Source organism: Corvus kubaryi, unplaced genomic scaffold (assembly GCF_017639235.1).
Source record: "Corvus kubaryi isolate FWS band 111438036 unplaced genomic scaffold, C.kubaryi_AGA036_p1.0 split1-131, whole genome shotgun sequence".
NCBI classification, from domain to species: domain Eukaryota; kingdom Metazoa; phylum Chordata; class Aves; order Passeriformes; family Corvidae; genus Corvus; species Corvus kubaryi.
The window spans coordinates 5,326,303-5,339,759 of NW_024582073.1; the positions used below are offsets into that span (position 1 = coordinate 5,326,303).

Genomic DNA, 13,457 nt, shown 5'->3' on the forward strand with positions numbered 1-13,457 from the left:
ACATTAGCTCTTGTCCATTTCTCATCCTCCATAGAATAATTGTATTTAGATTACTTTGCTACACGTGATTTAATGAACTGATCTGATACCTTTTTTTTCCCCTGAAGTTTTTTTTTTAACATGCTGAAGTGTAAAGGAACAGCAGGGATTTTTTTTTTACTTAAGCTGTCCCATGTGATGCAAAGCACAAATGAAAATCTTTGCAACATTATCAGAAATTTCAGCTGAAAAGAAAACCAGCAGTCTTATCCTTTGGAAGGTCTAGGGCAAAATAACAAGAGGAAAAAAATATAGGTCGTATGGGCAGAATGTTTTTGGAGTGATGCTGTAGCAGAAATCTTGGCCTGAATTGACCTGTGCTTGGCTATGTCTCTAGCTGTATGTCTTTGCCATTTTATGAGGGCTGAATGCTGATTGTTGAATTAAGTGGTAAAACTTCTGGGAAATCAAGGTTCTAACACCACAGAATACATAGCAGGAGTTTCCACATTGACCTAGTTCTCATTCTCGTAAGGTCTGGCTACCACTGTCACTTCACATTTCCTTCACTAGTGTATTCTCTTAAGAAGGAGCCAGTCTCCTTTACTGTCTCTATACTCGGATATGATTTTATTTAATACTCCCAAATCCCACTTCATTGACTTATCCAGCCTCTCCTCATTTCAGGCTCTGTAGCTACACTGAGGCTCCTGCTTATATTTATGAAACTACAGTAGATTCAGCTGTGGTAGGATATTTCTCCTAGCTGAAGCATTTATAAAACCATAGAGAGTGGTTGCATTAAAATATCATAGCAGGTTTTCACTGTAGAAGTAACCAAAATTACTTGCTGGGAGTGAGAACAGACATGCTGAAAACCATGTTAAATAGTCATGGCTGACTTTTGCTGTAGATTAACCTCAGTAAACTAACATGTTTTCTATACTTGATATGGTTGATTTAAACTGAATTCTGAACCACCTTTAACACATTTCTAATAACACATTTTTTCCAGTTTAAACCTGGATTGGGTGTACAGTTTCAGGTATACTTTGTTGGAAAAATTTCCTTCTTCTGTCCTCATGTCAACTACTTATTGAGGAGACTTCATATGCAAAACAAGTAATTTATATGCAATGTGACATGGTTCAAGTTTTACTAAGTAGCCTGTCTACATTTTTTTTCTCTATATAAGAAATATATCCTTCTTTGAAGCATCAGGTCTCTGTGCTTCTTACCTGTGTTCCTAGACTTCTTTTTCAATGGATTTAACAGTATCTTTTTGGACACCTCAGAATAAACCAGACTGAAATTGCATTTGATACAAGAAGGCACAACTCCTCATGAAGTCTGTGCAGGTTATGTCAGTTTACCCAAAGATTGAGTTTAGCCTCACTGTTTTGTTGGGTCACTGTCACACAGTATTTTATTTTATGTTTGCAACAGCTAAGGCCTGGTTTTGGAGAGGTAAAGCTCTGTGATGAGATGTTACTAAGCATGTGTTTTTTTCAACAGCAAATACTTTGGAAGTTTCCATGCAATGTAGAGTTTTTATATGAAGATGGATTTTTTTGGTTTTCAGTGATAATTTAGTTTAGTAAATCCCGATTCTTGCTCTTGCTCACAATATTTACAAGAAAATTTAAACGCTAGAAAAGGTTTGTCCGACCATCTGGCATCCTCTGAAGTTAGAAACCCTGGACCTGGAGGAAAGCAAATGAGTAATGTAGGAGCAACTAGTTAGCAGAGCACTCGTATTGTATTTGTCTAACAGAATACACAAACCTGTAGTTTACAAAGAGTAGGTTACTTTTAGAGATAGTATTTTCCATGAACTCTAGAGGAAGAATTTATTTCAGTGTGGAGAATGCTTCTTACAAAAATGGAAAAATACCCATTTTATTCTTGTATTACAGAATTTGATTGTAATGTTAAAACTGTAATCAAAGAAAACCTTTGCTTTGATCTGAATGCTGTACAATGAGTATTAATATGAAGATGTTTTTCCCCAGAAGCTGCATTAATCTTCTGTAGTCGTGTTTCTCATATATCAGGCAAGGTTTTGAGGGTAACTGGCTGTTTGCTTCACTGCTAATGTCAGATAGGCAAATGTCTATCAGTTTTCTCCCTCTTGGAACATAGGATGCTTCGCCAAGTGTGTGCATCTTTGGCAAGGCTGACTTTCCAAGCAATGAAACTAATCTTCATATGAGATTTACATAATTATCACACTGTCATCTCTGTTGAACGGTAGCCAATAATTGCTTTGTATTGATCAATCTTCCAAGTTTCTCACCAAGGCGTAGCAGAGTCTGGTGAGATCATATATCCCTTATGAAACTTTTCATGAAGCCTTGTGCTTGTAAAGTACTTCAGTCTCAAAGTGATTTTCTGGGAATCAACATACACTTGGTCTGAGCAATGAACTCTGTGTATGTGAGAGAAAGAGAGAGAACAGAAAAAGATCGGAGAAGGGGATGTGAAATACAAAATCTTTGGAGCTTTTCTGGAACCTGCCAACTTAAAGGAGATGTTTTACTTTCAAGGCTTGCAAATTCTCAAAGAGCACCTGTGCTGAGTTTCACACTGTTAATTCTGTTGACTAAATCTTCTTTTAATGAACTGGCATGAAATAATAATCTAATTTGGCAAGCAGTGGTGATGGTAGGTGCAGTGAAGAAACAGAAATCAGGCCTTGGGGAGAAGATGGGGAAAGGACATGAGAATTCTGAATCTGATTACCTGTTACTTCGAAAATTTTAGCTGATGAAGTCTGAGCAAATGTCTGCCTTGACTTCATCAAGGCTTTCAACACAGTCTCTCACAATGTCCTCATAGGCAAATTCAGGAAGTGTGGACTGGATGAGTGGACCGTGAGGTGGATTGAGAACTGGCTGACCCCAGAGAGTCGCTATCAGTGACACGGGGTCTAGTTGGAGGCCTGACACTAGTGGTGTCCCCCAAGATTCGATACTGGGAATTGTTTAACTTATTCATTAATGACTTGGATGAAGGGGCAGATGCCTCCTCAGCAAGTTTGCTGATGACACAAAGCTGGGAGGAGCAGTCCATACCCCAGAGTGCTGTGCAGCCCTTCAGAAGGGCCTCGACAGGCTGGAGAGATGGGCAGAAAGGAAATTCAGTGAAGGCAAGTGCAGGGTCCTGCACCCAGGGAGGAGTAACCCCGTGCACCAGCACAGGCTGGTGATTGACCTGCTGGGAAGCAGCTCTGTGGAGAGGGACCTGGGGGTCCTGGTGGACAACAAGCTGTCCATGAGCCAGCAATGTGCCCATGGGGATGAGAAGGCTGATGGTATCCTAGGCTGCGTTAGGAAGGGCATTGCCAGCAGGTCAAGGGAGCTGATCCTGCCCCTCTACTCAGCCCTGGTGGGGCACATCAGGAGTGCTGTGTCCAGCTCTGGGCTCCTCAGGACAAGAGAGACATGGAGCTCCTGGAGCAGGTCCAGTGGAGGGCAACAAAGATGATTAGGGACTGGAGCATCTCTCTTACGAGGAAAGGCTGAGGGAGCTGGGGCTGTTCAGCCTCAAGAGACAGCCGAGGGGGGAACGCATCAATGTCTATAAGTATCTGAAGTGAGGGTGTCAGAAGATGGAGCCAAGATTATAATGTGTATAGGAGTGATGACGTTTCCTTTGGCAGCAGTCTACCTTACTTGCTTGGTTATTTAAGATTGTTTAAAAATGGGCATTTTAATATAGCAAAATGACAGGTAACATACCAAATTAGTGGTTGTACTTACAGACCAGCCATTACCTAAACAACTTTGCTGTTGGAGTGAAGATACAGCTGAACATAACTTGCCCCACCAGGGCAGAGACTAAGAGATCTAACAGTGCATGGATTTATGTGCTCTCTAATATTAGATAGGACAAAATGACAGGTATATTACACTTGCTTTTAGCATTTGTGATGTTACTAGAACTGGGTGCCAGTCTGAAGCCCAAGTATTGTTACAGGCTGATGATTAATTCAGAAGGATTCAGAGGAGCTTCAGCAATGCTTGGAAAACCTACCTTCCATCTAGGAACAGCTTTTTAGGGTTGTGCTTAAGATCAACTATGATCTTTATGAGGCAAGAGAGTGATGGGATCCAGATGTCCATGTACACAGTAAAAATAAGGGGGAGGTGGGTATGGGAAGAACCACTGTTGTGACCTGTTCACTTCTAATCAGCCATTACTAGAGAGTCCATTCCAGGCCAGCTCCACTACCCAGATTTGCAAATATTTTTAGTGGCTCATGACACTGCTGTGCTTGCCTGTTAGTAAGACAGAGTTAGCTTGGCTAATCATAGCTGAAAGGAAAGAACTATTTTCTGTCTTGATACTGTCCATAATTTTATTTTAGAATGTTAATATTCTAAATAATTTCTTCCTTTTAAATTTGTTTGGTTTGGGTTTTGACTTTTTTTTTTCTTTTTTTTTGTATAGGGCACCAATGCCTCTGCTCTGGAAAAAGACATTGGCCCAGAGCAGTTTCCAATCAATGAACACTACTTTGGATTGGTCAATGTAAGTACCATTTTGATATAACTTGAAATTTGCTTTGTTCCTTGGTTTTGTTTTATTTTGTTTTCCTCTCTCCCCTGCTCTTATCAATCTTATCCTAATGCAAGATTGTCTTTTTTTCTTTAAATGCTGCTCATGTTGCAATTTTAGGCAAAGTGGGTTGCAAAACTGTATCAGATGTTTGAAGATGTCTTCATACACCCCCAGAGAGAACAGTTTACTGTTCTATGAATATTTCCAGGGATTAGAACATATGCTTCAATAAAGTTAAAAGTCTATTTTAGCTGTGAAATGGGAGGGAGAAAGTGATGAAAGTATGTACAAGTTTATGTACAGCATTCTGCACTGGGGACTCTTAGGAGAAGCTTTTTTATCTGACCAAGGAAAGAATGAGTGAGAAGAGTGCTTAATCATTTGTTTATTCCCATAGAAATGATACAGATATAGTAATTTTTTCCACTGAAAATGTTAGACATTCTGCTACTGAACAGTAAGATAGAGCCCCTTAAGTAAGAATTTAATGAAATCCACTACAATAAATATTTCTCTTACAAATGTAAACCTTTAGTTCGTATCCTAGTTAATTTAGAACACAACAGTTTTTCCCATGAAGTGTCATGGTGGGTGTGAAAATATATTTCTACTGCAGCTACATGGCAAAATGGCTGGTTTGTGACAGTGACAGGAGTAAGAATTTGAATGAACAGCTAGTTTTGTTGTGATGCACAAGGATTAAGCTTGTTTTTAATCTTGCATGGCAGTTTGGGAACACCTGCTACTGTAACTCCGTGCTGCAGGCATTGTATTTTTGCCGGCCATTTCGGGAAAATGTATTATCATACAAGGCCCAACAGAAAAAGAAGGAAAACCTCTTGACTTGCCTGGCAGATCTTTTCCACAGTATTGCTACTCAGAAGAAAAAAGTTGGAGTTATTCCACCAAAGAAGTTCATATCAAGGTTACGAAAAGAGAATGGTAAGTGTAAAACTGAAATCCTCTAAGGTATTTATGCATTGATCAAAAAAGTATAAATAAATATTGGGCAATCTGATCATATTAATCAGAAATACAGGTTAGATTTGTAAATTGCTTTTAGTACTTTGTGTGGTGTATTATTATTTTAGGATCTGTGGGTGCAATATCATGCTTGAAATAGCCATACCAGATTTCATATGCTCCCAGAAGTGTGTGAATTAATGATGTTTTCACAGCATGGTGGGGCAGACCTTACTGTAGAGTGAGCTAGGGCTGGGAGTGGGGTGACACTGCTGTGGTTTTTTAATTATTTTTTTGTGGAATATGGCAGAGAGAAACATTGAGGGCAGCTGGCAGTATAGAAACTGTGTGACCTAGGAAGGCTACAGGCACCACCAGCTCCAGAACACCCTGGAGAATAAGGAACCGGGTACATGTGGGGTGGTCAATCGGCTACACATCAGCTGGTGCTCTGGTTCTTGGAAGTGGTGGACACAGTCTTACTTTGTGAAGCATCAGACCCCTTTGGACCATTAAGCTGGCAACAGCATATACCTAATCTTGTAGTAGTTCTGTCTAAGGGATATGAGGAAGGAACACCTTGAGAAAAAGGAGTCTGTCAGAGCTCCATTTTGGCCTGGATTCATATCAGTGTGGGTGGTATGCTTAGAAACAGAGAGGCTTTGAATGAAGAGACAAAGTATGAGTCAAACACCTGGAAGAAATTGCTTACTGGTGACAGCATATACATGGGCAGACTGTTCATTTCAGAGCAGACGTTTGAAATCATGAAAAAGTTCACTGTGAGTCATCTAGTGATAACTGTTGGGGATCACTTGTAAAGACTGGATCTTATGTTTTCAGCTTTTTTAAATTAGGGCCAGACTCAGTGTGTATTACCCTGCTTGTATGTTCAGGCTAGACGCTACAAAGCCAAAGGATCTGTACAATATTTTCTGAGGAAATCCACATGAACTTTTTCAGGAGCAGGGGGATAAAAACCACACATTTCTGGGAACACAGATTCTTTTTTCTTTGACATGCTGGGCAAGTTAAGCCTTTACTGGAGAAGTCTGTACTAAATCACCACTGGGATATTTTCCCCTCTTCCAGCAAGCATTTTATATTGAATAGGACAAGTCTCTTCTCATCAGACTGGTGTGTGAAAAATGAGCTTTGTTAGATGGTGTTATTATTACTACTTGAGGTGAGTTGACCTTGATTGGCTGCCAGATGCTCACTAAGCCTGTCTCTCTCCTTGTCTCAGCAGGGGAGGGGGAGAAAACAAGAGGAAAAAAACTCATGAGCTGAAATCAAAGCAGTTTAATTAAAAAAAAAGAAAGAAAGAAAGAAAAGCAGAGATTACATATAGAAACAAAGGAAAACCAAAGGAGATTTATTCTCTACCTCCCATCAGCAGATGATTTCCAGCTACTCCCTGGGAAGTAGGGCCTTGGCATGTGTAGGAGTTTGTTTGGAAGAGATATATCTTAATAATGAAAACCCGCCCATCTTTCTCTTAGATTTTAGTGACAAACATGAGGTCACATGGCATAGAATATGACTTTGGCCAGTTTGGGTCAGCTGCCTCAGCTATGTCCCCTTCCCAACCTCTTTCGCACCCAGCCTACCAGCCTTTGGGCAGGGTGGGAGTTGGAGGAACAACCTTGATGCTGTGTGAGTGCTGCTCAGCATCAGCTGAAACATTGGTACCTCATCAACATCATTTAAGCCACACCTACAAAGCACAGCACCCTGTGGGCTACTGAGAGGAAAAGTAACTCCATCCTGGACACAGTGCACAAATTTGTGTCAGCATCCAATGGCTTTGGTTTTCCCAGCCATGTGGCTTACTGTCAAAACTCTGTGATGTTCCTAAGTGTCTGAGGGACTTGGAATATGTGGATGGAAGTCAGTGCTGACTAAAGTTAGGCAGTAAGTGTCTCTTGTAAGGAAATAATTTAGGATGAGTCACACTCTGCTTTCTTCATTGACTGTAATGGGAGCCTACACAACCAACTCCAATGAGTGTAACTTTATAGACAGCTGAAGTTACGTGAGATGAAGCTTTCCCCCAAAGTTGCTTCACTGAAGCCTGGGTGACTGGCTGCAAAACTGTTCTTTGACATGATTCTAGATACTTTGCTGAGCAAGGGCCAGTACAAGTATTTGGGAAAAAAAAATTGTTTCTTGGAGGAAAGGATATTCAGCTGTACAAATCTTGACTCTCTTCTTCACAGATCTCTTTGACAACTACATGCAGCAGGATGCACATGAGTTCTTAAATTACCTACTCAACACCATTGCAGACATTTTGCAGGAGGAGAAGAAACAGGAAAAGCAAAATGGGAAACTGAAAAATGGCAACATGAATGAAGCTGAAGAGAACAATAAACAAGAACTCACCTGGGTGCATGAGATTTTTCAGGGAACACTGACTAATGAAACTAGATGTTTGAACTGTGAAACGGTAAGCACTGGGATAGATTTTTTTTTTGGTTGTTGCCCATTAATAGATAGATACATTTTATATATAAAAATATATGAATCTTTTCAGACATCTGAGAATTGTGGATATTCCTGTAGAATTTACTTCTTGAAGTGAGTATATTCTTTTCTAAAAATTTATACTTCTAAGCATTGCTTGGCTAATCTATGCCAGGTTTTGCTGTCCTAACACATACCTCTACAGTTAAAATCCTTACTAGTGAATCAATACCTTTCCTTACCACTGTAACTTTGAGAGAAGGTATTCACATCATATTCATATAATAAGTGAAACATTAAGATGAATTTGTGTTAATTCATTCTTAAGAGTCTGACAGGTATACAGAGGGTTTATTATTAACAAACCATTTTCTTTTATCTCCTGAATATTTTCTAGAGGATGATGTCAGTTTGAAATCTCTTATTTTTGAACTATAAGTAAAAATAAATTTTACTTTTGTAAATTACAGTCAGTTGGGAAACCTGATTGCAAGTCTCCTATTGATTACTGTCTTTTTCAAACACATGCTCCTATTGAAAGAGAAAAGAAATGTTTTCTAAAATTGTTCCTGTGAGGTTGCATGAAAGAGTAACACAGACAGAAAAAAAATCTCCTTTGGGGAGAACAGTGACACTGACCTTCCACAAAGGTTGGAATGAACATCACCTAACCTTTGCTTTGGTAAAGCAAAGGTAGGTGATAGGCATCAAGGATGAATTCGTTTTCTCAATTCCTTCCGCAGATGATGGAGATTATGAAGGCGCTTTTGCAGGAAACTCTCTCCATCTGTCTTGAGGCTGTTTCATGAAACAAAGTTTTCAGCAGTATCTGGTGTTTTGTTCCATATAGCTTGTCCTGGCTCCATGGTGTTACTAAGCTGTTGCAATTGTTGGTGCAGCAATGCTGAGAACTGGGCCAACAAACTGATCTGGCCTAAGAATGATGTACTTTTACTCAGATCAGTGCTGCTACTATGGGTTTCCTCTAAAGAAAACACAACTAGCTGCATTAAGATGGGAGAAGGTATCTTCAGACAGCAAGCTGAGGTTAAATATCTTCAGATGACTGAAGTTAGGTGAGATAAACTCTACCCACGTCCTACCAGACATGCAGAAGAACATAGTCTGATGTTTCTAATCATAAATAATAGCTCTGTTTTCCAAGAAAATAAATATGGATTTTCCAGGGACTTGGTCAGAGGAGGGTGGTAAGGAGAAGAGATGCAATGATAGTCAACGTGAAAAAAGATGTTGGAGCAAGTTTGGAACAAGCTTGTATAAGAGAACACATGAGAGAGATACTGAAAATTAATTATTTAATATTTTTCAATTATAAAACCTCAGGTAATAGCAAGTTAAAATAAATGAAAGGTTAGAATTATTTTTTAACTGGCAATCTTCTCTAAATAGTTGTGGCCTAATTCTAAATCCATATCTGGTGTTTACTCAGAGAAATGTTAGTGAAGTGGGGATGTGTCCCTGGGTAACAGCATAACTGCACAATTCCCGACTTGTAATTCAAAGTGATGAAGCTTTATGGAAAATACAGCTTGTCTGGAGCTTCCTCTGAATGCAGAAATACTGTATACTACTCAGGATATTTTTCCAGTTTGTTTTTCTTGGATTAATGTAACTTGAAATCTTAGGAAAATAGTAAAACATTGAAAGATATTGCTTTGCTGAAATATTAATAAGTAGTACATGAAGAATCATTCAAATTTCAGCAGTTCTTTTTCTTACTTACAAAGAATGGGGTTTGAATCTGGTTTTCCAGCTAGCTTTAGTTTTAGTCTGTATTATTCTAGCTCTAAGTAGCCCATTTTCCCTTCCAGTAAATATTTGATGTGCAGAAATCAAGAACAGAATTCCTAGCTTCTTTGAGGCATTCAGGTGAAGCTCTATACTCGCCAAGGACTTTTTCAAGTGTTTAATTTCTCATGATACTCAGTGTGCCTGACAGAACCTTAGTTCCAGCTCTAGAGACACAATGTTCTCTGAAGCTTTGTTGCTTTATCTTTCAAATTTTAGCTGTTTATTTATTCTGCAGTTGATTGCTGCCAGTTTTGTGGTTTCCTGTCCTCTGTGGGTCAAATCATGTCTCAGAGAGGATTTTTGTTTGAAGAACTGCCATTCATTTCAGTTGGGTGTGCCTTATGCCTCTGTACATATTTGGTAATATCAAAATTAATCTGGCTAAAGGCGTTTCCCTGCATTCAGGTCTGATATGGGCTGCCTTTACCAAGTGTATAGAATCCCTGACATAACATAAATACGTCCTCATGGTGGTACATAACTATTACATCCACATAATTGCAAAAATCTGAGCATAAGGGACTTCTGCCAGAACGATGGATTCATCTCCTCACAGAAGTTCTTGGTTTGGGCTTCACTATCCTCCCATCTGATTTAGTTATTCCAAGGAAATGCCGGTATAGGAGGCAAAATATAGGGTGTCTATGCAACATTTTATTAAAAAATTGGTTGCTATGAATATAACTGAATTCATATGCAGCAAGTAATTTTGCAGTCTTTTGACTCAGTCAAAGTATTACAAGAATTAGCCATTTGGATGGGGGTTTTTGTTAACATTACTTCACCTTTGAGATAAACACTCTTAGTGAAAAATAATTTTCAATGCAAAAATCAGGATCTGTCATTCTGAAAATACTTGGACTTAAATTTTTAAAATAAAAACTCTTTATTATAATTCTTCTCCTCTTGTTCTGTCTCAAAAAAAGATTGGCAATACCAAAATGATTTTGCAAAGTATTATCACTGAGCCATTTTTACCTTTAATCTTTTAATTTTTTAATCAAAATATTGGCCAGAAACAATATCCAATGGGGAAATGTAGCTATGTCAACCAGAAATATAAACCCAGCCTTTTGAATACTCACTTGAGAGAAAGGATAACATGGTTAAGTATGGCTTTTGTGACAGAAACATTCTAGGAAATTATCTTCATTACATCCTTAATAGTGGAAATAATTATGTAAAATTAAAATGTGAATATATATTGTAGTATGCTATACAAATGGTAAAAAAATTTCTGGTAAAATAAGAAAGGAGACTGTGTTACACAAGGAAACATATGTAATGCACCAATCCCAGATAATATAGGGGATGATGGTCCACCTTTACTGAACAGTAGGCTGTCTTTAGTGCCCCATGGTTGGTGGGATTGGATAAGTGGATAGGCAGAAGTTAAATTATATGAAAGATGGGTTGGCAGAATTACTAATAAATATCACAGTGAACATTAGTCACACTGAACTAGAAAAAATTAAAAGCATTGAAATTAATTATTTTTGTGTAAGAGCAAATTTCTACAGAAATAAATATCTTTAGCATTTACTGAAGGTATAAACAGCATTTAGATGTATGGCATGTCTGTTTCACAACTATGTTTTTTGCAACAGGTTAGTAGCAAAGATGAAGATTTTCTTGACCTTTCTGTTGATGTGGAGCAGAACACGTCGATTACACACTGTCTAAGGTAAATGAATGCATCTTTTTGGCAGATAGGTCTAACTGCTAAATTTTTCAGGTCTAGTAGTTTTAGAAAAGAAAAGTAGAATAACACTTGGATTTGAACTTATCCTAAGCAAGAGAAAAAGACTTTAAACTGGATGTTTCTTCTAATGACAAAATATACATTAACGTACTTTGCTTTACTCACTTTCTCTTTCAATGTATGTATTTGAAAGAGGAAAATAAATAAATTTTCAGGGAAAATAACTGATTGCATTGTCATCTGGAAGAATTGGTGCAGAATAATAATTGGATTCAAAGAGATTTAACTGTGCATATCTTTAAGCTTCTACACAAGTGCTTTGTTGATTAGAACTTATGTGCATATTAAAAGTTAAGTGTGTGTTTTGGAGAATGAGTGCTAGATTTCCTAGAGGGCAAAAGATTTCAAAAGTCTATTTTTCTATCAGAAATTTCTTATTCTATGTTTCAACCTAAAATCATGTGAAGTCTTTTATTCTAAATTTCAGTTCTGCTCCTAGTATATTCTTAATTGTTAAAAATTCTAGCAATCTCTGCTTAAGAGATCAAAACAATTTTCAGTCTTGCATGCATGATTATTCTGAGATGTAAAATGTCCAGAGTTTTGACATTAATGCAATAACCCACTACCCATCTTTAAGAAAATATGTTGCTGTCCTAAGGTAATGATTATCAATTAGTTAAACTCCTTCAAATTCCAAAATTGCTATCAAAGTTGAAACTGCATTTATCAGTTATTCTGGAATGCCTAGGAGGGATTTCCTGCTGCCTCATCCCAAGGTGAGAGTTACAGAAAGAATGTGAGGTACTATTTCCTGAGTCAGAAAGCAGTGACTTCTCTGTGAATACCACAACTGTACTACGTAATTTCTGTTCTAATTTAAAGTGCTAGGAAGTTTTCCTTCTCAGCTTCTGTTCAGTCTTCCACTGGATGCTGTAGCAGTCCTTAGCCCTCAAGTAGTCCACACTGCACTAACCAGCCTCTCTGTAAAACATGAGTAAACCAAAGAGAGGCTTTGGAAAGCAGTGCATTCTCTTTTTCTCCTGTAGTCTCTTTTCCTCTTCATACTAACCAGTAGTTGAATCATTATTGGTACTAGAGGCTTTTGTTTGCACACTTTTGAGTTCTTCACTGTAGCCATTTACTTACTTTTCCCTATGGTCTTCAAAGTCAATTTGAAATCCTACTGAGCTGCAAGGATGCTGCAGTGCCTTTTGAGGTCCTTTCTAATCTGAGTTGTTGTTTGATTTCGTGGTACTGGAGACAGAGCTCTGACTTTTTCTTACAGCTGAGTCTGGTGAACTTGTTAGAAACTGCTGCTGTATATAAGTCACCATCTGTCCTTCAGCTTTCTCCAGTTTTTTATTTAATTTCTTGATCTTTTAGCTTCTTGGAAATGTTTTGTTAGGAATGGTCATTTTATGTAAAGGCAGAGTAAGTATTTCAGTAAAAATACCAATAGCATTTCTTTTACTGAGCTGACAGTGTCTGTAGCTTAAGATGTGGAAGAACTGCATCTGCACAACTGCAACCAACAAGTGAATGGTGGAGTTGAAAGAGACTCCAAAAAGGTTAGCCCCTATCTCTGTGTCAGACAGGATACTTATCCAACCTGTTCCAGAAGATTTTTTAGCAGTAGTATCTTGATTGTCTATCCCAGTCCTTCCTGTTCTTACTACTAATAAGTTTTTTCCTGCTGTGTAATGTGAATCTTTGGTGTTTCAGACCAAGCCTATTTCTACTTGCCCTGGGTACTCTGGACATAAACCAGGGGTTGCCCCCATTCCCCTGAGCAGTAGCATTTTACGTACAGGAAGAATGTAATCACTTTTTAAAAATTTAAACAGCCTAAGGTCATTGAACCTCTCCTCCAGCTCTCTTCTCTGGATCTCTACACATGTTCATTACTCTTCGGCCTCTTCTCCAACTGAACCTCTCTCTTGAACTCAATCTTGAAGTGCCACTGTCTAGA

At 38.3% G+C, this 13,457-nt stretch overlaps 1 protein-coding gene across 3 annotated transcripts in view; it reads left to right on the top strand.

The window, feature by feature from the left end:
• USP46 (ubiquitin specific peptidase 46) overlaps positions 1-13,457 on the top strand; it is a 59,478-nt gene that overhangs the window by 9,118 nt on the left and 36,903 nt on the right. For all 3 annotated transcript variants that reach the window (XR_006020619.1, XM_042053765.1, XM_042053764.1), the window contains exons 2-5: positions 4,432-4,512; positions 5,271-5,484; positions 7,725-7,954; positions 11,391-11,467. Coding sequence is in view for 2 of the 3 variants with exons in the window: in XM_042053765.1 (XP_041909699.1) it covers positions 4,432-4,512; positions 5,271-5,484; positions 7,725-7,954; positions 11,391-11,467 (602 nt within the window). In the remaining variant the exon portion in view is untranslated. The remainder of the gene's footprint in view (positions 1-4,431; positions 4,513-5,270; positions 5,485-7,724; positions 7,955-11,390; positions 11,468-13,457) is intronic.